General features: G+C 34.7%; 1 protein-coding gene across 1 annotated transcript in view; it reads left to right on the top strand.

The window, feature by feature from the left end:
* RYR2 (ryanodine receptor 2) overlaps positions 1 to 26,297 on the top strand; it is a 207,825-nt gene that overhangs the window by 170,682 nt on the left and 10,846 nt on the right. Inside the window, exons 84-97 of the mRNA XM_015819028.1 lie at positions 761 to 834; positions 9,107 to 9,187; positions 9,399 to 9,487; positions 9,989 to 10,117; positions 11,530 to 11,634; positions 12,495 to 12,576; positions 14,478 to 15,781; positions 16,133 to 16,200; positions 16,684 to 16,831; positions 17,540 to 17,626; positions 18,769 to 18,987; positions 20,095 to 20,225; positions 21,501 to 21,543; positions 24,116 to 24,249. Coding sequence (XP_015674514.1) covers positions 761 to 834; positions 9,107 to 9,187; positions 9,399 to 9,487; positions 9,989 to 10,117; positions 11,530 to 11,634; positions 12,495 to 12,576; positions 14,478 to 15,781; positions 16,133 to 16,200; positions 16,684 to 16,831; positions 17,540 to 17,626; positions 18,769 to 18,987; positions 20,095 to 20,225; positions 21,501 to 21,543; positions 24,116 to 24,249 — 2,694 coding nt within the window. The remainder of the gene's footprint in view (positions 1 to 760; positions 835 to 9,106; positions 9,188 to 9,398; positions 9,488 to 9,988; positions 10,118 to 11,529; positions 11,635 to 12,494; positions 12,577 to 14,477; positions 15,782 to 16,132; positions 16,201 to 16,683; positions 16,832 to 17,539; positions 17,627 to 18,768; positions 18,988 to 20,094; positions 20,226 to 21,500; positions 21,544 to 24,115; positions 24,250 to 26,297) is intronic.

Genomic DNA, 26,297 nt, shown 5'->3' with positions numbered 1-26,297 from the left:
GCGGTGGCTCAGTGGTTAAGATGCTGGGCTTGTTGGCTGGAAAACTGGCAGCCCAGGTTCGAGACCCCAGCACTACATGATGGGGTGAACTTCCATCCTGGCCCCAGCTCCTGCCAACCTAGCAGTTCGAAAGCATGCAAGTGCAAGTAGATAAATAGGTGCCACTTTGGTGGGAAGGTAACAGTACTCCGTGATGTCATGCTGGCCACATGACCGTGGAAATGTCTTCAGACAGCGCTGCTCAGTGGCCTTAAAACAGAAATGAGCATCGCCCCCTATAGTCGGCAATGATTAGTGGAGTAAAATCCATCATGACTTGTATTCTTTATCCTAAAAAAAGACTGGGCAATTTGTCTATTGATCCCTGCAAAGGGGCCAGTGTGTGCTGTAAAGGTAGGAAATGCAGATGAGCCTCCGATTTGCTTATGAGAACTAATTCTATATTAAAAAGGTCCTCCTTGTACAGTGTCAGAAAAAGACCATTTCTAAAGAAGATTTTGTTTACTTTAAACATGACCTATGAAGGTTTGAATCTTAAATATTTTCTTAAAGGTAAAGTTCCTGTCTTCACCTTTAAGAAAAAGAAAGAGTGATGTGACTCCTCTTTGCTGAGCCAAATAAGTGTTTCTGTCATACAATGAAATGCATTCACACTTTACTGGTATTAACTCAGTTACATAAAGTGTAAGTGCACAGAAATGTCTTGCTTACAATTTACAGCAAAATTGAATACTTGTGATTTATATATGTTTCATTATAGTGTTCTTGACCTAAATGCTTTTGAACGTCAGAATAAAGCAGAAGGCCTTGGAATGGTAACAGAAGAAGGATCAGGTATAGTTTTTTTTTACCAAAAAGTTTTGTGCCTGGCCCCTTTAAAGTCACTAAATAAAAATAATTATGACTAGTTTATCTTTATTTGTGACTAGACAACCCATGACCTGCTGGGTCATTATTTCAGAGACATTTCCTTACCAGATTACTCAGTATCCTCTAATATATCTGAAAAGTTCTTTAAAAAATCAGAGTTTTATTCAGAGACATATCTGCCTTGAAAGTAGCTCATACTGTATAGCACAATCAAGCATCAGGAGTTGATCTCAGGAAATATTTTATGGCATTTTGCATTATGTCATAAAATGCTTCATGATATTTTTATGTTATAGGTCCCAGATCTGGACACATTCTGTATGTTTGCCCAATTTAGTTACCTTGGTTGAAAAGGTTTTGCCCTATAATGCAGAATTTTGCCCAGTTAAACGTTACAGACATGACCTGTTGGCCATCATTTCAGAGATACTTCCTCATCTAAACAGAATGACCAAGGGCAAAAAAGCAGTAGACAGATTTCCAATTTCCTGCTGGCTTGACTGCGGCTAACCACTCTCCAATAGCCAGTGGTGGGACTGGAATATCCAGTTTCTGGAGTGCTAGGGTGAGACCAGTCTATTGAGTCTTTGGGTGGCAGCATAGCAGCATTGAAGCGAGCATATATATGCCAAATTTCAATCCCATGGCAGGCATGGGTCCTGGATTGTGTATTCATTCTGTAAATTAGCGCATTTGAGGTAACTTGGTACAAAATATTTTGCCCTATGATGCATTGTTTCGCTCAGTTAAAGGTTAAAAACACAAAATTTTAGTAGTGTATTAAATTATAATAGATTATAGGCCAGCTGACAACAGAACAGCCAGTCCATAATAAGAAATATCACGGACATAATAAAAACTTAAAAGGAATTTTCAAAAAACCAACTTTCATAAAAATCTGAGACAACTTGTTAGCCTTCCAAAGAAATTGGCCACTTCTGCAGACACATTGGCCAAAATAAAATGAGTTTTCCCTATACCAGATTAACCGGCTAGTTTAACAACAGAAGGTGATTAAGTCTGAGCACCTTGAAGTATAAAATGAGCAGCACAGTAAGTCAAAGCAAATTTCATATCCCCCAACTGGCAAGAAAATAATTTCTCTTGGACAGGAGTATCTCTCTTCTACTAGAATAGGTGGCAGAATATTAAATTTTGCTAGTGTGTGGCACATATGAGACAATGATTGTAAATGAATTGACTTCCTCGCAGGTAATCCCCTCGATTGGCAGGACAGCCATAACAAATTATACACACTTTGTTGGCTGAAGTTTTGAATCCTATTTATTATTTTATTAGATTTATTGGAGCCTACCCCCACTCCAAAAAGACTCTGAATGCCATACAATAAGTCTAACTCTATAAAGTATAACCTGTTTATAATTAAGAAAATATCTGTCTGAGATTAATCAATGCAAAACTTGTGATATATATATATATATATATATATATATATATATATATATATATATATATATATATATTCAGTTCTGAAATAAAATTACGTATCACAGAAAGATGAATTCTCTATGAAACACTTGTGTTTGAAAGTGATTTAAATGCTGTTTTTGAACTACTTTTGTTTAAAACTGAGAGAACTGGTGGCATTCCAGATGTTGCATGGCAGCAAGTTTTGGAATTCCTTAGCCATATTTCATGGGCTAGTAGAAATAGGTTCAGCAACATCTGGAGGACCACCAATTCTTTATTCTTGATTTTTTTTAAAAAAAGTATCAGAACTTTTGATTTTGAACCAGTTCATATTTTCTATCTTTTGATCAGCTTTTCCACTGTTATTATTTTGTTCTTTAAATCTGTTGCTTCCATCTAGAATCATTTGTGTATTTTCTCTGTGACTAGTTGTTTGTTTGTTTGTTTGTTTATTAAATTTATTTGCTGCCCATCTGGGCGGCTTATAGCATTAAAACCTCTGTTCTTTCTATTCATTCACAATGATAATTTCTTCTATTATATACTTTAGCAAATCCTTTCATGTTTATTCTTCAAAATAAGGGGGAAAACTTAACTGTTTACTATTCTGCTAGGCAATATATTTTAGCAATTTCACTGCAACCATTTCCAATTTATTTTGATTAGCTTGGTGTTTTCATCAAGTTAAAGGAAGACAAACTTTTAAAGGTTTTTAAAGTATTAAGTTATTGATTCCATGTATTTTTGTCCTTAATTATAGTCCAGTATTTATTTTAACATTTAAAAAAAAATTAATCATCTGATTGGAAGTTAGGTCTTATAAGAAAAAATTGGTATTCCAGTTATCCATAGATTTGCTTCATTTGGTTGATTATCAAAAATTGTTTTCAAGAATGGAAATGTATTTTTTGTTCGCATTTTTTTCATAGTAAGATTTTCATTGAAGAAGTTTATTTTCCTTTGGAAATGGGCATATGTTATAAAAGAATACAACACGCATCTCTCTTTTTTTCCTTTGTTCCTCTGTTCAATTATTATTCTGATATCAAAATATTTTTATTCTCTCTTTACATTTTTATGTATTTACGTAAATTGGACTTTTGATTTGATTCATGGAGAATTAAGTTATCAGAAACAATGCTAAATATATTTTTTTTAACTCTGAAACAAGTTCTCACTTTTTTCTTTTTTTCCCATTTTCTTTTCTTTGAAATCAATGTCCTGTCCTCCCCTACCTCAGTCATCACTCATGAGCGTGGTAATTATTACACATCAATTGACTTTCTTTTTTCCTGTTGTAAGCTTCGTGTCAGCACTGTACAGCTCCTGGACACCATGCAGCATGCAGTTTGTTTTTATTTTTAGACTATCAAAGTAGGATTATTACTATTATTATTATCATGGTTGTATTCTCAGAAGTTCCATTTGTATGCCAACTTTCCCCACATCTTTGTTTTTTCCTCCCTTTCTCAGGATATGCACAGTATCTGGCACACTAGATGTAAGAGCAGCAAGCTTTTTGATTTTACTCTTTTTTTCTGCTTCATTTGGTGGTGTTATTTTCTTAGTGGGCCAAGTATTTGTGATGGTTGGTTGTAAATAAAATGTGTGCATATGACATTAAAATCCACCATGTGCTGTGGTCTTCCTGTAGCATTTTCTGTCGTGTATTTAATGTGGCTTTATGGCTGCATTAGTTTGTGCAAACATAGGAAATCAGTGGAGGATCCAGACTTGTCTTTGATGGTGGGGGAGAGAGGGGATGTTTTGTGATAAAGTTATATTTCCACTATAAACATTTAACAGAATTAATGCATGATAGCCAATTTTAACTTTATTGATGAAGCTCTTTTTCAACATTTCTTGGTGTTAATATGTTTCACTAAGTCCTAATCTTAAATCATAAATTCTTCCAGTAGAGGTAAATTTTAGTAGATCTGACATGGTTCCTAGTCTCTTTATTAATAAGAGAGGTGAAAAGTAAGTTAGTGAGAATCTGTTCTGTAAGGGAAACTTCAATATATACAGTAACTCAATCATTCCTTGTTCTTATAAAATCATCTCCATTTAGGTAAAACAAGTTTCAGTAGCAAAGCTAAGCCCTAACCAGAATTGAACACTGTGCAGATAAAGATAAAGACTTTGAAATTGATTTTAATTAGAGAGTTCATTATAATGCTACGTTTAACTGGTTGAAAAAAAAATCCATTAAATTTGAAGTGTTATTTAAACTTTAAAATTCTCCAGTCAACTGTCTATAAAATAAATAGCCTATGAAATTAAAAATGCTTAATTCTCAGCTATTTTTCAACTATCAATGATAATAATATTGTTATAAACCGTGAACTATTGTAAAATACAAAGAATGACATTATTTAAATAGAGTAACTATAAATGGAGAGTCAATTTGCTATATGGTTAAAGCATCACAGAAGGACTTAAAAAACTGTGAATTCTGCTCCCACTTTAAACTTGAAGCCAGCTGGATTAGGCCAGTCATTGTCTCTGAGCCCTAGGAAGAAGGAAATCCTGCCAAAAAACCCTGCATATACTAGTCAAGAAGTGGCCAGGAGTCAGTACTGACTTGAATGGATGTGACTGTGTACATACACACATAGGTAGACCCACACACAAGATTTTTTAACTGAGAAGTATAATTTTCAAATACATAATGTTTTTGCATGAATAGTTGTCCTTATTGCTTTAAATGCTTTAACATTGGAAAGAGGATATGGGATACATAAACAGAAGTACTGCTTATAGCACAACATATTATCACATGTATTGGTTGATAATTATGGTAGTGCTTTCTAAGCCATTTCCTTAATTATCCAAAACCGTTATGAGAAAGTCCTTTTTACCCAATGTAGGTAAAATACTTTAAGTGAATTTAAATGTTCCTCTAATGATTGGGCACTCAGTTTATGTGTTTTTTACTAAAAAAAACACACTATTTGTACCCAATTTGGGGTAATTTACCCAGGTTTGGAAAGAACTGATTAATGGGCTCCAGTAATAATACACTGGAAGGCAAAGGAGTAAGGGATATGAAGATCAATTTAGTCCATTGAACTGCTTCCTTCCCTCAAACAGGGTCATTACCTTCAGTTGTTTCATGGCAATGATTCTTGAAGCGGGACAGATAGAGAGAAAGAGAGAAGAAAATATTTATTTTTCCCCTAATTATTATTTCTAGTATTAATAGTTGACATTTTTTGTAAATTACCCTGGTAGTATCTGAAAGGTGGGCTATCAGTAATAATAATAATTACCAGCAGGGAAATCATTGGTTATTGCAACATGCACTAAACTTTTTCTTAAAATGGAAACTATGAAGATTCTAGATAGTATGTTATTGTTACCTTTTTAAAGTTGAGAGATATTTTAAACACTTAAGCAATGGAATAGAATATATCTTACTGGTTTTGGGAAGAGGTTATACCTTGTTTGTTTAAAACTATGGATTTTTTTTCCTTCTAGGTGATAAAATAAGTATTTCAGACAATCTTAAATATAGGCCTTTTAACTGATTCAAGATTTATCATAGGTTGTGCCTTTTTATTGTTCACTGTACCAACAATTTCTTTATTCTGATCCTCATTCACTGTGGCCAAGCTTCATGTTCTTAATGCTGGACCCCCCACTGGTAAAACACTGACAGATCTTTACCAGATATGTATCTGATTTGTTTTTGTGATGTATTAAATGTTGCGTTTTTTATGTGTTATGTTTTACTTGTTATGGTTATTAATGGAAAAAGGTTCAAAACCAAAGGTGTAAATCAATATACATTAATTTCTTACATTTTCATTTCCTCCTTACAATTTAAATGTTTCCATAGACTGTGATAAGCTTGAAAGTGCATTTTTTTCCTCTCCTTTCAGTTTAAAAGTTATCTTTCTGATGTTTTGTTTCTTTGTTTTACATGATCTGGATTATATTGACGTTTGTCACAAAGATACCAAAGATAAAGTTTTAAATGTTAAAATAACTTGAAATGACTCATAATTTTAATTAATTATATAATTAATTAATACAAGAAATATATTGACTAACATGAAATAGACTATACATTCCACTGAGTTCAAGTGGATACACTTATTTGTTGTTATTTCAGCCTAAGCTGGAAAGAGCCAGTTTGACTCATAATATTGCTTTCTACTGTTAGTGTCTCCCGTTCCTTGAAAGAATGTCTTAGACCCAGAGCATCAATGATATCCCAATGAGATGCCATGTAAGAAATATTCTGCCACCACTCAGTTATTGATAGTGGATTCCCACAGCATTATGCATTGTTTAAGAATGTGTAAGGTTATTGTCAAGAATATGACACATTCTGATCTAGCTGCTATTGGGGAAACACTAAAATAAAGACAAATTGACTGGTATAATATATTTGTTAGTAATTTTTTCAGTAATAGTCTTACAGTAAAGGTACTTCCTGGAAAATATGTTTCTGCAATTTAAAATGCATTTACAATAGCAACAGAGCCATCTATGAGTGGATAACCCACGCTAATCATATTTGCACATGGAATGAAATTATTTTACTTGCCCGTTCTTAAATGTTCTTTATAATAGGCACAAATGAAATAGAAGAAGAGTGCAGACACTGAAGTGAACAAAAGACAGAGGGACAAATTCTAAGTCTGCTTAGATTTTATTTAGGCCTGAGACATTTCAGAAATATGTTCCATTCTCTAGGGCATTTCTGGAATATCATAAATTACTTGATTGGCATATGGGCAACATTGTAAAGACCTCTTTTTTGTTCACAAATGATTTACTCCCCTCATTATATATAATATGAAATGTGCATATGATTAACAATTTTTAATTATTTATAAGTGTTTAAAACAAAAGTAAGAAGGAGCAACTTGGAAAAAATAATTAGCAGTATAGAAGACCATGATTAGGATGGTGTAGCATTTGGTATATGCATTAAATCCAAATATTCTGTGACCAAAATCTGCTAACAAAAGAAATGGTTAGAAATATTTTTAGAGAATTTCTTCTGCCTTAGGAAGGAGAGATAATTAATAAACTGCCATTTAAGCACTTTCAAGAACTACAACACCTACCACCACACCCATCCCTTTTTTTCTACCACACATTACTTTAAAAAAAACATATTCCCATCTTAAATAGTCTATGACAGAAACAAACATCTGTATGTGTAATAATTCCATTGAACAGTAGCATGAGCATTGGCAATATTTTAACTAAACTGCAATGTGTTAAGAAGCTTTTACTTTACTTATTTTTACTTAAGTCTATATATTCAGACTTTTTCTGAATATATAGCCATTACCATTGCACACCACACAATACACAAGAGGATGTTTTCTTTACACAGGCCAACCTTTTTATCTATTTGTTTATTTAGTGAATATATAGGCCCCCTATCTTATTTACATAACTCTGAACGGCTTACAATAAAACAATTAAAAACTCTCTTTTTTATGACAATGTAATCCCTTAATTTGGGGTAGAGTCGGAGTGACTGGATAGAGCTGAGCGTTTACTGGCCAGATGACCTTCCTGATGCCATGTGGAGTTGGCAGCAGATATTTTTTTCTTTGCGCCCTGCAAAAGAAACATCTGCTGCTTCCTAGGATTGGACTCTCAACCTTCCAAGTGGGAGGCGAACGTCTTCACCACTAGGCTACCATATCACTCAATTAAAGAGAGGCTATTTTTAATGTTATTTTTGTTGTTTTTATTCTTTAATTAGAAAAGGCTAATTAAATAATAGAACAACAAAAATAACATAAAAATAGCAGTTGAGAAAACTCAGAGATGTTCAAGTAAGCCATGGCATATCCTCACTCATGCTATCAGGGCTCCAGCCTCAATGACAAAAGCTCAGTTTTCAATGCCTAGCAAGTTTAATTTCTGGGAGATTGATATTTCAGAGGATGGATGCTATGGCAAAAAGTCTGTATGCTTCTTCTACAGATCTAACAGGACAGGTAGACACCATTGGGGAGACACTGTATGGTCCTTACGTAACCCAGCCCCAAGCCATGAAGGCCTTTAAAGGTCTTCTCTCCACCTTGAATTGTGCAGAGAAACATAATGGTAGCAACTGGAGTTTGTGGAGTAGAAGTGTCACACGTGCTGAACAAACAGCACCCGTAATTGCTTATGTTACCATATTTTATAACAGCTGAAGTTTCTAAATACTCTTCAATAACAGCTTCGGGTAGAATTGGTTGCAGTAACCCATTAAGGAGATGACTAAGGCATGAGTGACTATAAGCACTCTATCCTTTTCAAAATAGAGAAACTAAAGAATTCAGTATTAAGTTACATTCTTAATTTTCATGAATAGGAACTTAATATTAGAGATATATCATTTTATTTCACTGGCTTCAGTAACTTTCTCCTGAATAAGCATTTTAGAACTAAGCAAATTTTCAACAAGCTTAATTTAGTTTGAGTACCATAGCTCCTGCTTATTCTAGTATCTATCTATAGATTACATCCTTATTTAAGTAATCCATTTTACCTGCATCTAAACATTACCTGTTCACAAATTCAAAATTCAAATGAGAGATCATTTCTAAAATGTTGCCAAGCCCATGCTGCTACATTTTTGGTAGATGCGTTTTTAAATTTTAATTTTTTTCTCATAATGAATGAACATTTCTATTTGTAAATAAGAACACTATGGAACTGATTCTGAGAAAATGTTACAAGATGCAAATATGTCTATATTTTTTAAGCAACAAGTGCTACATGTGATGTTCTAAAGTTACTTGGAATCTTGCCATGATACTTATTGGCATTGACTTTTCCACAGGAGAAAAGGTGATGCAGGATGACGAATTTACCTGTGATCTCTTCCGGTTCCTTCAGTTGCTTTGTGAAGGTCATAATTCAGGTTTGTTCTCCTCCTCCTCCTATTCCATCCAATGCTCTAAAATACCAAAATAATGAAGGAAGCTTAATTTTGCAAACCAAATAATTTTGGTAGGTATAATTAATATATTGAAAAAGTTAAATACATACAAGGAAGCAAGTTATGATATAGATAATTTTCAGGAATTTGAGATTGGACCAAATGTTAACTCTATCTCATTGTATTCTCCAAGGTTTTCAAAATTACCTGAGAACTCAGACTGGTAATAATACAACTGTCAACATTATCATATCCACTGTGGATTATTTATTGAGAGTTCAGGTAAAATATCACTCACTGTAAGGTTTCATTAATGTTTATGTTATTTTTGCAATAATCAAAATAAATGTATGGGTGTTAATTAGTAGGTTTTGAAGCCTTTAATTAACAGAGAGAAATTTATTCAGTTTCACACTTTAAAGTAATCTAATCTAATCAGTAATCCTCAAACCTATGGGAACTGGAGAACAGTTATACAATATATAAGCATCCATATTTTTCTAAATTTTCTGAGTGAGTTTGCCTCTACAAAGCAAGAATGCACATATCAGGAAAACTGTACATAAATATGCTTTAAATTTTTCGTTACATTTATTCCTGAAATTGGATCAAAAAAATGTAAAAGTAACAAAAAATGAGAAACCATTTATTTGTAATATTAATCTGTCTCACATTTTTGGAGAATTTATGAATAATTTCTTCATAATTAACAAATTTGCCAGATGCACATTTTTGAATGAATAGTGAGGCCATATGCTTTATCCTTTCTTCTTCCATTTTTAGGAATCAATTAGTGATTTTTATTGGTATTATTCTGGAAAGGAAGTTATTGATGAACAAGGACAACGTAATTTCTCTAAAGCTATTCAAGTTGCAAAGCAGGTCTTCAATACTCTGACAGAATATATTCAGGTAAATAAATTACTTTTCCATGCCATTTCATGACCCTCTGACTTATGGACCTCTAAAAGAATCTAATAAATAAATTGGGAATAATATGTTTATCAACAAATGAAGGGGAGCAAGCTCTGGTATGCAGATGGTCATCTCTTAATTTCCACATACTGAGCAATATGAAAATAGTCTCTAATTAAAATGCACCAAAGGTGTATACTACTTAACAGTTCAAAGTAATTCTACCAGACAGATGACTCATTGAAATTGCTTAAGAGTGCTAATTAAGTAACTTAAGTGAATTATTTATCTGCTAGAATTTCTTCAAATTATTGAGTAGTATACACCTTCCTTGGTTAGGTTCTCAGATTAGAAAGAGAGAGATTTTTTATCATGTCAGTCACTCATACTTACATTCTATATCTACCATCCTAGAGGGGTGACCTTTTGCACTGTGTATTCCTATGGTTTTACACATTAGTTGACCAGTAAGCAGACTACAACTGCTTTCATCCTTATTGGAACTGATCAGGTACAAGCAGTCATTAAAATTAATACTGAATTCTTAAGCCATTGAGCTCTATAGAATTTAATTATATAGAGTTCCATTCCTGGCAGATGGTTTCGACTCCCAAAGATCTAAAACTAATTATAATGGCTATATTTACATGATGAGTAGAGTAAGGACAAAACCAATTTGTCCCCTTGGTGTTCAAATCTTTAAAAATGAAAGAGGATTGTGACCTTATATTTTATTAATATTTACACTGTATATTTGTGTCTCTCTGTGTGTTTCATGATATTCTTTAAGATTTAGCGATTTTGGGAAATACAAAATTTAAAACCAGTGCTATTTTATTTGGAACTCTTAGATCACTTTATGCTGGTCTTTGACTGTAATAAAGTTTTGATTTGATTTGACTGAGATCATTAATAAAATGATTGCATACATTTTTATTACGATTCAAGTATAATCCTCAACCAAATTTTGAACATGTTACTTTTCCCCTCACATAAGTTAAACAGGTTTGCTTTAATGTAGTGCTTATTTCTAACTCTAGATATAAATAGACACATGTAAATGAACCCATCTGTATAATATAATGGCCTTTTATTTGGTTGGGTAAATGCCAATGTGAAGTTGCCCTTCCTATTGAGGTGATTGGAAAGGCTGACTTTCACAGAATATCCGTAGGACCTTGATTTAAATTTAGAAATACATAATCTGAAAAACAACTTTCGTGTAAATGTTGTATAAGCTATTATTTGACTGGATTGCTGCTTTGTATTAATAGTTCACTGGCAGAAGATAAATTTACATTATATTCATATTCACAATAATAATTTATTACGTTGATATACCACCTGATTCCTAGTGACTGCTCTGATGTATACACTTTATTCTTTGAGGTTGTGGGGTTTTTTTTCAGGGCCCATGTACAGGTAATCAACAGAGTCTAGCACACAGCAGGCTTTGGGATGCTGTGGTTGGTTTTCTTCATGTCTTTGCCCACATGCAGATGAAGCTCTCTCAGGTACAGAATGATTTTTTAATGCAATTGATTACTTCTGTTTTATTAAAGAAAATGTAATAAATGTTTATTCAATTAATTGCCTCTCAGTAATATTACAACACCATTAATTAGCACTGGACCTCTTTGAAGCTGATTGTTAAAACAGATTGGGCAACTGAATTGTATTATGCTAAGAGTAATGAAATTTGATTTATACCAAAGGAGAAGAACTAGTAGTTCAATACCTGCTTCTAATAGGGACAGTGCTTAAAAATATAACAGAAATAACAGAGATGGAAGGGACTTTGAAGGTCTTCTAGTCCAACTCCCTGCACAAGCAGGAGAACCTATACTATTCCAGACAAGTGGTTGCCCAGTTTCTTCCTAAAAGCCTCCTGTGCTGGAGCACCCACAACTTCTGAAGGCAAGCCATTCCATTGGTTAATTGATCTCACTGTTAGGAAATTTCTCTTTAGTTCTTAGGTTGCTAGATGTTAGATGTTAGTGGGAGAAATATATAACCTAATGAAAAAAAACCCTACTCTTTCTTGAAAAACAACAGTAGAACTATAAAAATTAGAACCCCTGGAAGGATTCTGAAAGTGGCAAAGACAAGCTTTATTGCAGTTAAAGCTGGTAGACTTTTTGATATTTGTCTCTTTTTTGAGAAGGATTGTTGTTCTCTGGGTGATTCAGGATGCAGAATCTTTGAAGAAATTAATGTAAATAATTTCATATGTATTATTCCTGAAGGACCTGAAAATCTCTATCCTCTTCTTTTCTTATAAGTTATGGCAAGGTAGGAATAAGATTTTGTCTCCTTGCAGCAAAAAAAAAAAAAAAAAAAAAGACTTCTGGGAATCTTATATTTATATTGACAGGATTCTAGTCAAATTGAATTACTGAAAGAATTAATGGATCTTCAGAAAGATATGGTGGTCATGCTGCTATCTATGTTGGAAGGTAACTTTAAAATTATAATTTAAATTATACATTTTATTAAGTTATTTTTCAAATTGCACCTATGGGATGCTTCTTCCCAGTTGCAAAATATATTTTAAAAATTCACATTTATTAAAATCACAAGAGAGAAGAAAGAGGTCACATCTTCCTGCCTACTGATAAGTGTCAATGAATGAAATGCAAACACACGTTTAATATCAGCAAGTTGGCTAAGAGAATATGCAGCCTGCCAATTTGTATAAGTTACTGTAGAAAAATTTCAGCTCTGATAATCAATTAAAAATGATAACATTTTCTGATTTTAGTGAAGTACATTAAAATGTAAGAAACAAATTCTAATCTTTCTAGAGATTAACTAAGGGTGGGGAAGGATGTTACATAGCGTGAAACAACAATAATTGTTATTATTTGCAAAATAATAGCATGGCAATCCCTAGTACTATGTAGCTAGATAGATCTACAGTACATACTGTTGTAACCTTAGTATAGACAGAAGGGAATTGGGCTATATCTAGTGGTTGTTCTGCTGGTGATAGATTATAAAATAGAGTACTCAGGATTGTACCGACGGCAATTTTGGATTCATTTAATTTACCATGGTTTTGATTCTCCAGTGGGCTACCAGTTTAGGCCCTTTACTAATGCTGATTTTGAGGTATCAAATTAAGTTTTCCTCATTTCAGAGGGAAAAGCTTTTCTTGAATAAAGGAATAGTGATACTTGTATTCTTAAAACTTATCTCTAATTGTAATCTGTGTATCATATGCAACCCTTCAAACCTTCAGTCTGCTCCAAGCATAATTCCCTGCATCAGCTAAAAAATTAGATCCAGCTAGTTTAGCTGATGAGCATGCACACATGGATAAGTGTCCACATACATCACTTGCCTTCTTTTGAACTGTGCTCTCTCAACCTACCAAAATTATAATGAGCATAAACAAGGAATTCCAATTTGTTAAACAGTTGTTGAGTAAGCTGGTAGGAACATGATAAACATTTCCCTTTCCTGTGCATCTTCTTTGGGAGAATATGTTTGTATAAGGATATAACAGCAAAGGTTGTACAAGGAGATGAGTCATCTCTAGCTGATTGTCAGCATTCAGGTTCTACTGACCACTAGCTGTTGGCCCCTTTCACTTGCCAACAGCTCCTGATAGCCCATCAACCATGACATGTGCTCTGTAATTTAGAACAGGGAAATGGGAGCATCTGTAGTTGAAATATAATGCAATGTATAAACTACATTGTCTTTTAAGCTTGAAATAAAAACATAGGCTGTTTCAAGTTTGGTCAATTCTAAATACTGTATTTCCCCGAAATAAGGCCTACCCCATAAATAAGCCCTAGTTTTGGGGCGAGGCACACACTTAAAAATCAAGTTAGAGAGGGGTAGGTGTGTGGATCTGCCCCATTTACCTTGCACCCACTTACCTTGCAGCCAGATGTCTCCTCACCGGCCCACTTCTTCTGCAGCGTCTTCTGCAGCCAGACCTGCATTTCTCGGTCATAGGCCTTTCCGATCTATGGATTCAATCCATAGATCGGTTCTGCAAGATCTCTGCAGTCAAGGACTTGGTATTCAGCTGCATAGGCCTTCCGGAAAAGCCTGACTGCAAAATGCAGGGCAGAATCCGCTGCAGAATGAAGCTGCTCCTTCGGCCCCAGAAGAAGTGGACCCACTGGGCAGGGCTATCGGTGCTGGAGGTGAGTAAGACATCCCCCGAAAATATTTTTGGGTAAACATGGGTATTAACTAAATATTTCTAAATATTATTTAGAAATACAGTATTATTGTCCTCAGATTTGTAGTATTATTTCAATGTTTATATTATTTCTTTGATTTACTTAGACAATTTAAAAAGCATCTTAATAAGATTATTGACGCACTTTCTCACATTCAGGTAATGTTGTAAATGGAACAATCGGCAAGCAAATGGTTGACATGCTGGTGGAATCGTTCAACAATGTAGAAATGATTCTAAAGTTTTTTGATATGTTTCTAAAACTGAAGGATTTAACTTTCTCTGATGCATTCAAAGAATATGATCCAGATGGTAAGGGCATTATTTCCAAAAGAGATTTCCATAAAGCGATGGAGAGCCACAAACATTATAGTCAATCGGAAACTGAGTTTCTACTCTCCTGTGCTGAAACAGATGAGAATGAAACTTTGGACTATGAGGAATTTGTGAAACGGTTTCATGAGCCAGCTAAAGACATTGGCTTCAACGTTGCTGTTTTGCTGACAAACTTGTCAGAGCACATGCCCCATGATACGAGACTGCAAACTTTCCTTGAATTGGCAGACAGTGTTCTAAACTACTTCCAGCCCTTTCTAGGTCGCATAGAAATAATGGGCAGCGCAAAGCGCATTGAACGAGTTTACTTTGAAATCAGTGAATCAAGTCGGACGCAATGGGAGAAACCTCAGGTTAAAGAGTCAAAGAGGCAGTTTATTTTTGATGTTGTAAACGAGGGAGGGGAAAAGGAAAAAATGGAACTTTTTGTTAACTTTTGTGAAGATACCATCTTTGAAATGCAATTGGCTGCTCAGATCTCAGAATCAGATCTGAACGAGCGGTCTATGAATAAAGAAGAAAATGAAAACGAGAAGCTGGAAGAGCAAGACCCCCGAATAGGATTCTTCTCTCTAGTGACCATCACGTCAGCATTAATAGCCCTCAGGCATAACATAATGACTCTCATGAAAATGTTAAGCATGAAAAGTATAAAGAAGCAAATGAAGAAGATGAAAAAAATGACCATGAAGGACATGGTCATGGCTTTGTTTTCTTCCTACTGGACCATTTTAATGGGTTTCATGCATTTTTTATCAAGTGTCTTCAGAGGCTTCTTTCAAATCATGTACAGCTTGCTGCTTGGAGGGAGCCTGGTTGAAGGAGCCAAGAAAATTAAAGTAGCTGAACTTCTAGCTAATATGCCAGACCCCACTCAGGATGAAGTCCGTGGTGATGGAGAAGAAGTAGAAAGGAAGCCAGCCGAAGCTGCTCTGCCTGCAGAAGACCTGACTGATCTCAAAGCTCTGTCAGAAGATAGTGACCTCCTCTCAGATATTTTTGGCTTAGATTTAAAACGGGAGGGAGGACAATATAAACTAATTCCACATAATCCAAATGCAGGCTTGAGCGATTTGTTAAGCAGTCCTTCTTTACTCCCTTTACCTGATGTGCAAGAAAAAATACAGGTACAAATACTGTTTTTATTTATCTATCTTGTTTAACTCTCTTTTTCTTTTTTAAAAGCTGTTCTAATTAATGGTAAATAAGTATTTCATGTTTGTCAACCCTATTTAAAAAACAAAGTTTTTCTTGTTTAAAGATGGGTTACAATCTTTAGGTTATTTTTTTTTTCAAAAAAATTAGCTTCAATTTTAAAATGAAAGAATCATTTTCAAGTGAAAATGTGTTACCTTGTTTTCTACAGGAGCCATAGAATTTATGTGTATTTTATGCCCTTTTGTTGTTTTATGCCATATAATTTGAAAATGGACCATTGTCGTAATGTTTTCTTTCTTGTTTATTTTTATTTATTCAAGGACCAGGAGATGAGTGAAGATGGAAAAGATGAAAAAGAAGATACTAAATTCGAACATGAAAAAGCAGAGTATGTCTCATTCCTTTTGGAATTAATAGTTTCATCAAGATTGTGACCTTATTGGGAAAAAAATATCCAAGGACGTTCATGAAAATTCATTCCAAATTTTGTACTGCAGTATAAATTAACAGTTTATCTGTTTGTATATATTTACTTTATGTTTATTGTATTTGAGGAATCAAGCAGAACACCATGTAGGACTTTGTAACCTATAATTACACCTTTCTTGTTTTGTAATATATTTTTACATTTTAACACAATACTTTTTTCCATTTTAATTTTATTATAAAATGGTTATTGTTAATAGATTCTCTGAGTTCCTTATATATCATACGTTTTCTATAGGCTTTTTTCAACTATTATCATACCCAAGTCCTTGAAAAAAAAGACCTGTCTTTCCCATGGTGCAGTTGATTCTTTCCTCATTGAGATATTAATTTTTAATTGAGAAATGTGACTGATATTATAGTTTTGGAAAATATGTGTCTACAGGGGCGAAGATGGAGAAAAAGAAGAAAAAACAAAAGAAGATAAGGAAAAGCAGAAACCAAGGCAGCATCACAAACATAGGCATGGTGAACTAGAAATGCAAGAATCCGCCTTCTGGAAAAAAATTATTGCATATCAACAGAAAGTTCTTGTAAGGGTTTAAATGTTAAAATAGACAAGAATACCTTATAGTACATCATTTTGAATACATAATTGTTTAAATGTTGATCTTTGCAGCTTAATTCATTTGTATGTCTATGTCTATTCCAAAGCTAGACATTGTTTATTTTCACAAAAAATTCTTTGGGAAGTGAATGCAAAACCATTTCTGGGTATTTTCTCCTTCATTGCAGATTACCAAACATCTATATGAAATATGTACAATAGATGTGAAAATATTATTTGTTTCTATTTTCATATTTACACTGAATATGGTTTGGCACTTTAATATACAATGTATAGATACAGTCCTTAAACATTAAATACACAATTTGAATAAGTAATTTTAATTATCATAAATTATATGAATAATTAGAAGTGGAAAATTCTTATGTAATTATTTAGAATAGCATTCTACAAATTATATAGAGAGATAAAGATACTAAATGTAACTAGCTATTAAGCATATTTATTTGTTAGATTTATATCATGTTTTTGTTTTATACAATTCATAAAGATATCTACTATTTTTTTCATAATAACTTCCCTGTGAGATGAGTTTGGCTGAGATAGAGAGACTAGCCCAAAATAACCTATCCAACTTCTGTGTCTAAGAGTGGACTAGAACTCAGTTTCCTGATTTCTAATTCAGTATTTTAACTATTACCTAAAATTGACTCAAAATTATTCCTTTTTTCAGAATTATTTTGCTCGGAATTTTTACAATATGAGGATGCTGGCTTTATTTGTTGCATTTGCCATTAATTTCATTCTTTTGTTCTACAAGGTAACTCCTTCATGCTTTAAACTTTATCAATTGCATGTGAAATTAACATATAAAAATTAAGTGATTTTTAACTCAAGGTCTTTACTCATAATCAGTTATTTTACTCTCTTAGGCTATGTTGTAGTGTTAAAATTCTGACATTACATCCTGAATTTAGGGCTTGCTTATGTAGACAACTTTTGGTATATGTATTTACTGCACAAATATTCATTAAAGGTGATTGAATTTATTCTGTATCATTTCTCTGCATTGCAAGATTATGTGTCAACAATGTTTTACAATGTTTTATAATATTACCAGTGCAATCTATACCATAATTTTATGAGGCAAAAGTAGACATATGCAATGATTGAGGGAGAGAGCTGATGGAAGCTAAAAAAACATTAAAAATACTTAAGCTTTGTAGAGCTGTGAATACTGTTTAAAGATAGAATTTGTATATACAGGTAGTCCTGTATATTTCTGATGCTAATAAGGCAATTGTTGTGAGTTTTGCCCCATTTTATGACCTTTCTTGCCTCTGTTGTTAAGTGAATCACTGTAGTTGTTAAGTTAATAACATTGTTGTAAAGTGAATCTGGCTCCCCATTGACTTTGCTTGTCAGAAGACCACAAAAGATGATCACATAAACCCAGGACACTGGGACTGTCATAAATGCATGCCAGTTGCCAAGCGTCTGAATTTTGATCACGTGGCCATGGGTCATAAATGTGAAAAATGGTCAGAAGTCACTTTATTCAGTGCTGTTATAACTTTGAATGGTCACTAAATGAATGGTTGTAAATTGAGGATTATCTGTAAAATTTGAATAGCATATAACTAAAGAAAATAAGAAATGCCAGCAGAGAAAGCAATTGAGGTGATGAGATCTGGTAGAATCAGAATCAGAATCAGAATAGAGCTGGGAGGGACCTTGGAGGTCTTCTAGTCCAGCTCCCTGTTCAAGCAGGAGTCCCTATATCATTTCAGACAAGTGGCTGTCCAGCCTCTTCTTAAAAACCTCAAGTGATTGCACTCAAGACTTCCTCTGTTAAATGTCAGTGATCTGTCTCTGGAATAGTCCTGTTTCCACCCATTATTCCTTTTCTTTTGTGTGTAACTTGTAGAAATTTGATATTTCTGTCAAATTGTTCTTTAACAGGTGTCTACATCTTCAGTGACAGAAGAAAAGGAAGTACAAGTAGTTAATACTGTTCAGAAGATGAAGCTAAACAGCCTAGAAAGCCCTTCTCATAGAATCATCACAGTACACTATGTCCTTGAAGAAAGCAGTGGCTACATGGAACCTACACTTCGCATTTTAGCGATTTTACACACTGTCATTTCCTTTTTTTGCATCATTGGGTATTACTGTCTGAAAGTAAGAGAACAAAAATGTCACATCTGCTTACTGAACTTTTAATTCCCTTCGACTTTTTTTTTTATGTTTGTCTTCCTCTCTCTGATAACTCTTTATGTGTATGAGTGTTTATTTTATCTTACTGGGTTGTTGTCAGAACAAGTAACAATAAAATTTATAAGTCGACAATATGAATACAAACAAATCAAAACTTTGTATTCTGAATTCTGTAATTCTTTTTGTTGAAAATAACATACTAGAGAAATGCATGGATAATTTTGTACACCTGTTGTATACCTGTTAATGGCAAGAAGAAACAATGATTTCTGCTAATTGTCCCTTTCTGCTGTAACTCATTATGGCTTCCAAAACATTTTCTGGAAAGGACATTCTAAAGTGGTATGGAAAATGGAATAGGAGATTCCAGTGGGAAAGGAGAATCAGTTAAAATCCTTCATTTCCCTCACTCTTGCCATCTCCCTTTACTGGATTATATCATCCTTCTGGGAGAAAGTCCTTGTATATACTATTTTATTGATTGGATTGATTGATTGATATATCAAATACATAAATCATTCATTTCCCTCACAAATGATTAAGTAAAATGCAAGCTGTATATAAATATTATATTAAGAAGCAATTAAAACGAGTAATTAAAACTCAAAGTTAGAAAAGCAGAGGAAGGATCTGCAAGATGCTAACCAACCCCATGGCTGCGTGTTCCTCTGTGGGCTCTAAGCAAGTCAGGAGAGAGTCAGAGCCTGCCTCACCTCTTGGGGGGTGTTCCAAGGCTCAGGGCAATGGCATCTTACGTTAGAAAATTCTGTAAGTTTATCAAGAGCCGTGGTAGCGCAGTGGTTATAATGTAGTACTACAGGCTACTTCGAATCTCACTGGTTCAAGGCTGTCTCAGCCTTCCATCTTTCCGAGGTCTGTAAAATGAGGACCCAGATTGTTGGGGGCAATATGCTGACTCTGTAAACTGCTTAGAGGGCTATAAAGTATTATGAAGTGGTATATAAATCTAAGTGCTATTGCTATTATCAGTTCTTGGCATTTTTCTCAGCATCCAGGTATTGTTAACAATTAATTGCAATTAAGTACAATTAATTGTATTTCTATTTCCAGGTTCCATTGGTAATATTTAAGCGAGAAAAAGAAGTTGCGAGGAAATTGGAATTTGACGGGCTATATATTACAGAACAGCCTTCAGAAGATGATATTAAGGGACAGTGGGACAGACTTGTCATCAATACACAGTGAGTCTTTTATCTTTATTTTTTCCGAGTCTTTATCTTTTCTGAGACTCCATGGTTTATATAATTTACTTTTAATTTCATCAGGAATAAATAGTGATTGGATACATCTGGGGCACACAAATTGCAAAAGTGGAGGCAGCTATAGCTCTCCTAGGTATATTTCAGTATGAAATTCTATGCTGAAAATATCAAGCGCTAAGAAATATACTTATTATATGAATGCATTTAAGTATGCACTTAGTATAATTGTGGCAGAAAAAATACACACTATGTAGATTTTATGTAGATTAAAAAATGAAATGCATGGTAATAATAAATTATCTTTATATTTCATCCTTTAAAATATTTTATAAACAACAATAATTACTTTCTGGATTTCTCACAACTTTTAATTCTGTTGTTCAAGTCTTGGCTCAGAAAATTGCAAAATTAGTCCTGTAATGCATTATTTTTAGATTCTGAGAATGCACACTTATAAATTAACATTTTTTTTGTTAGCTGCCCTGAAATTTGTATAATCTTAAATATATATTTATACTTAAATTTCCTTGCAAAGCTTTTTATATCTCCCCATTGATCTGGATATAACAAAACTAATTTATGAATAAATACATGTGTAATTGATATAGATTGAAAATCAATTGTCTACCTTTACACATAGCTTAATGGCTTAATGTAATGTTTAACATTTACCAAGCAAAACTTTATCAGTACAATTTTGCATTCAAGCAGATAGCAAATTAAGCTTCCCGTAATTCTGAATGCTGTGCTATGTGGGATTTTATTACAGCCATTACAGCAGAAAATATTTATCCAGAATTGTAAAAAATGAGAACTTCATGTGATATCAAATTTCAGATTTGAATGTAATTCATAAATTTATTAACATTTTTGATGCCTTTGATAGTAATGCAATAAGTCAATCAGCCCATATAACTGGATAATGTTTAGCAAAAGGTACACTTACTTAGACTTGTATTTAAGAAATAGAACATAAAATATAAAGGAAATAACTAGTCTCAGTTTAATCTTGAACTTTAATTTCAGGGAGAGAAAAAAATTGAACTTGTATTGAATTAGTTGCATTTGTTAAGTGATTATCTGACTGATCCACTGAACATTATTTTCCAGTGAGAAATTGTAAGTTCCATAAGTCCCTTTTCAAGGGAAGAAATCTTGGAACCTTCAAGAAAGATCCCTGTAATTTTGGAGTTCAGAAAAAGTATGTTTATTGATGATAACTTATATTTCAACAGAATTTCTTTCAAATCATAGGTCTTTTCCTAATAACTATTGGGACAAGTTTGTGAAAAGAAAGGTAAAGTCTTTTGTTGAATTATAAGTTTTATTTTTAAGTAGCATTAATTTCTAATTTCTGATCTACATTATTTTCTTCTATTATTGGTTGTAATTATGAGTTCATGTGATCAGATTTCTTATCCATATATTGGGCACCTATATTGGGATTCTTCACTCAATTTTACAACAGAGTGTACAACTCATGAAGCTGTGTTCATGTTCATTGCAATTAGTGAATATTACTAAGTCTCTGTTAAGGTATTGATTGTGTGTGTGTGCTTTTGAGTCAGAGTTAACCAGCCTCACAGAGTTTAGCAGTTACCTCATTTAGCAAATGTTTGCAAATACAATGGTAATTTAAAAAAAAATCATTTTCCAACCAATGTGCACACTTACAACCAAATTTATTGTGCTTTACAACAATGCATGCTGAAATATGAGTAACACTAGTGTAGCTGCAAGAGAGAACTTTATCTAAATGAAGTGCAACAACTGGTGATCTCTCTCTCTCTCTCTCTCTCTCTCTCTCTCAGCAATTAATTTGCAATTAATTTGCTTCTGATTTAAGGAATGGATTGCAGTTGCTAAATAAGAAGAGGGTGTTCATTAATTTATTTTAAAACAGTACACGTGTCTTAAATTAAAATAAAGTTGAGCTGGCTCTGAGTCAGCATAAATGGAGCTAAAACTTTTATGTATAACTCCATTCTCTCTTCAAATCAACATACATTCAGTCACATGAACAAGGCTTGTTCAATAAGCTGATAGTGCTTTTATGTTCAGAATAATTATCAGTTTGTGATTTAAAGAGGTATAATACTTTTTAACTAGCTATAACAGGGGTGTCAAACTGCCAGCCTGCAGGCCAGTTGCATCATGTGGAGGCCATGCCCATCCCAACTCCGGCAATGCGAAAAAAGTCGCAACACATCACGTGATGCAGCGAGTTTGACACCCGTGAGCTATATACCATTAGTGCTATATCTAGACGAATCCTCTCCCAGAGATTTTCCAACTCCTGTAGAATATATTTTATCAAGCCTCTTGCACACTTCTGCTAACAGAAGTCCTAAGATATGTCTCCCTCACAGGCCATCCAATAGAGCAGTGGTGGCAAACCTATGGCACTAGTGCCAGAGGCGGCACTCGGAGCCCTGTCTGTGGGGATGCATGCCATTGCCCCAGCCCCGCCTCCCCCCATAGCTCCCTCCTCACCAGCAGTCCCCCCCAGAGGAGAATCACCCCCGGGTGCGGCCCGTGCAAAGCTGCACAGCCAAGCACATGGCAGCTGGGCAGATGATGCTGTGGGGTGCAGGCAGAGGGCATGGCCACCATGGCGCTGCAGGGCCGCCTGGGCGATCTGTGGTGTGCCGTGGATGGCCCTGAGGGTGGGTGGGGTGAGGGCGGAGCAGGGCTGGAGTGGGCAGGCAGAGCGGGGGGAGGGCCAGTTTTTGGGCACTTGGTCTCTAAAAGGTTCGCCATCACTGCAATAGAGAAAAGAATGTCCCACATTTAAATATGAAGGTTTTCTTTACATTTTTATTTATATGCAGTAATTAGAAAGTAACAATATACTGTAGACAATATGCCTACTGATATAAGAGGAATTATATATTATGTAATTAAATTAACTATCCAGAAACACATTAGCTATCCTTCTGTACCCTTTAAAAATGGTATCACTCTAATGTTCTCTACCATCACTCCTTTAGTGGCTTCCTGGTTGATAGTCTAGTTTTCTCTTTTCTCTCTTGTCTTTGCACCTTTCTTTTCCTGGGTTAAATCCTCAAATTGTTTCTCAGCTTATCCTCATAGGTGACCTTCCAGCTCTTCATACCATATTGATTTAGCTGACAAAGCTTGTTCTAGTATTCTTTGCACAAAGTCCCATGTCTGCTCTTCTTCCCCTCAATACTTATTAAGCTGGAGCAAGGGAGGAAGTTCCCTGCTATTTCCAAACACTCTTATTTTCTCTTCTTTCTCTTTCTCCTTCTTTTTCCATCTCTGCCTTCCTTCTTTTTCCTCTTCCTTGCCAGATCCAAAGATAGGGTATTGCCTTCTCCTAAATTAGTTTCCTTTCCTTACTTCTATTACCCTTCCTATTGCCAGGACTAATTCAGAGCCAGCAAATCTAAGATAAAGAGCTTCCTGACTCTTCACATAATCTCTACTAACATTTAACTTTCTACTCATTGAAGAAGATCCTGCAATCCAGTTTACAAGTTCTCTTCAAACCACTGGGGTATAGAACCTATAGCCCAGGGGTGTCAAACTTGCAACATCACGTGACGTGTTGCGACATATCGTGACTTTTTTTCCATTGCCGGCAATGGGGTGGGCGCAGTTTCTGCATGACACATCTGGCCTGCGGGCCGGCAGTTTGACACCTCTGCTATAACCTCTCAGGTCAAAGATCCTTCTAATTTGATACTCTCTGCCCCATTATCATAGTTAGAGGTATCTAAAAATATAAAATTTTATATAAAAATATTGCACCTTAATCACTGCATGATGAGGGTTGTGAAAAAACATGGGTTCAGATAAGAAATAACATTTCAGAAGGAAAAATAATTGTTACTATATTGTTTCAGGTTATGGATAAATATGGAGAGTTCTATGGCAAAGACAGGATCAGTGAATTGCTGGGAATGGACAAGGCTGCTCTAGATTTCAGTGATGCTCGAGAAAAAAAGAAACCCAAAAAGGATAGTTCTTTATCAGCTGTGTATGTATTTAAAATATTGCTTTAAAGACTACTTAAGCATTTCTTATTTGTTGTTGAACCTTGGTTTTAATGTCTGACTTACAGCCTTCTTTCTCATATGAACATGAATTATTCCAAAATGTAAGTGTCTGTATAGCTTCTTCATACAGGTCAGAACATACTGTATATATGGTGAATGGAAGTGGGAAACTGTAATTTGTGAAATATAGAATGGTATAACTCAAGATAACAAACATACATTATGCTCCTTTTTCTTCCTATTGTCCCCACAAAATCCTGTTTTCTTCATAATGATTTTTGAAAATAATATTTTCATAATTATATTTGTAATAATACTTTGGCTCAAAATCTTATTTAGCTTTTCACCACTTATTTCAAATTCTTTAATTCTCTTAAACTTACAGTTATTTTTTCTTTTGCTCAGAAATAATGATAGATTCACCAGGTAGCTTTTCAAACTTACCTTTCTGAAGTTCTCTGATAGCTTTAAGATAGTTAGATAAACAGTTTCCAAAAGGGATTAGAAGTGAGACTACTGAATTTAGTGTCTTCAAAAGGTTGTGCTGCGACTGTGAGTTTGATGGTTAATCCCTTTATCTCTCAATGCTCCATCCCATGGTTGATTGTCCTGCAGTCTCCTTACAAAGAGCAGCTGTCCAGAGCACATGTAGTCCTCTCCTTTTCCAAGGAGGTTCCAAACCACCAGTCCACTCACCAGTTGTTTGGTCTTTTCCACAGTTGTCATTTCAGTTCTCCACAGAGATATGTACACCTCGTCATGCCTCCATTGCAAGTCTAATACCTATTCTGTCAATAATAATACTGTTACTCTGTATGTTCCAATATGATATATACCATTATTTATCAAGTTTACCACTATGAGCCAAACGTAACCCTGTGTGAAATAATACATGAGCATAAATCTGACATTATAAATATCAGCATTCACAAACTGGGAGTGGGACTGGAGAGAGGACACTTTAAAACAAATGAACCAGAATTCATTAGTAGGTTCAGCTCTATTTCCTGTAAAGTAAATACAAATAAAGGCTTCTTATCATACTGCCTACTGCATATTTAATCAGGGATCACCCATTGTGACAAATAATTACTAGTACTTATATCTTTTATATTTAATTCCATCTGTGAACGATTATGCCATAATAAATTGTACATTAATTAATGAAACTCATTGCTAAGCAGTAAAATATATCTGGAAATGGTTTGGTTTTAAGAATCTAGATTTTCAAATTACTTGAGCAATTTATGACTTGCACTTTCATACTTTAATAATGCTGAAAAGAACTGGAATAATACTCTACTCTCACTACTTTTGTTCTGAGGAGAAATGACAACTCGTAGTTCTTAAAACAACAGCTATTTTCATTTGTTTGCTTGTCAGCATGAATCCTTAGACTAGATCCATCAACTAAGATCATGTTCCTTTGAACTGAAGGAGCTAAAATAATTTGTGACTAATATGTTCCATTAATTAGTTGTACTATGCCCGATAACAGAATAACAGAGTTGGAACGGACCTTGGAGGTCTTCTAGTCCAACCGTTTGCTCAGGCAGGAAACCCTATACCAGTGGTGGCGAATCTATGGCACGTGTGCCAGAGGCAGCACTCAGAGCCCCAGCCCCGCCTCCCCTGTGGCCCTCTCCTCACCAGCAGCCCCCCGGAGGAGAGTCACCCCCGGGCATGGCCCGCACAGAGCAGCGCACACAGGACTTGGCAGCCTGGCAACGGGGACAAGACTCCACCCTCATGCTCCATCACGCACAGATGATGCTGCCTGGCAGAGGGCGTGGCCGCCATGGCACTGCTGGGCTGCCTGGGCAATCAGCAGTAGGCCATGGAGGCAGTGGGTGGCCCTGCGGGCGGTTGGGGCGGGGACGGGGCGTTTTTGGGGCACTCGGTCTCTAAAAGTTTCGCCATCACTGCCCTATACCATTTCAGACAAATGGTTGTCCAATCTCTTCTTAAAAACTTCCAGTGTTGGAACATTCATTGTCACATAAGTAAGTCTAGACTCCAACATATATCT

The sequence above is a fragment of the Protobothrops mucrosquamatus genome, unplaced genomic scaffold (assembly GCF_001527695.2).
Source record: "Protobothrops mucrosquamatus isolate PMUCROS unplaced genomic scaffold, P.Mucros_1.0 scaffold850, whole genome shotgun sequence".
Taxonomy (NCBI): domain Eukaryota; kingdom Metazoa; phylum Chordata; class Lepidosauria; order Squamata; family Viperidae; genus Protobothrops; species Protobothrops mucrosquamatus.
Note: the sequence above shows the minus strand (reverse complement) of the source record. Positions and strands in the feature narration are given on the sequence as shown.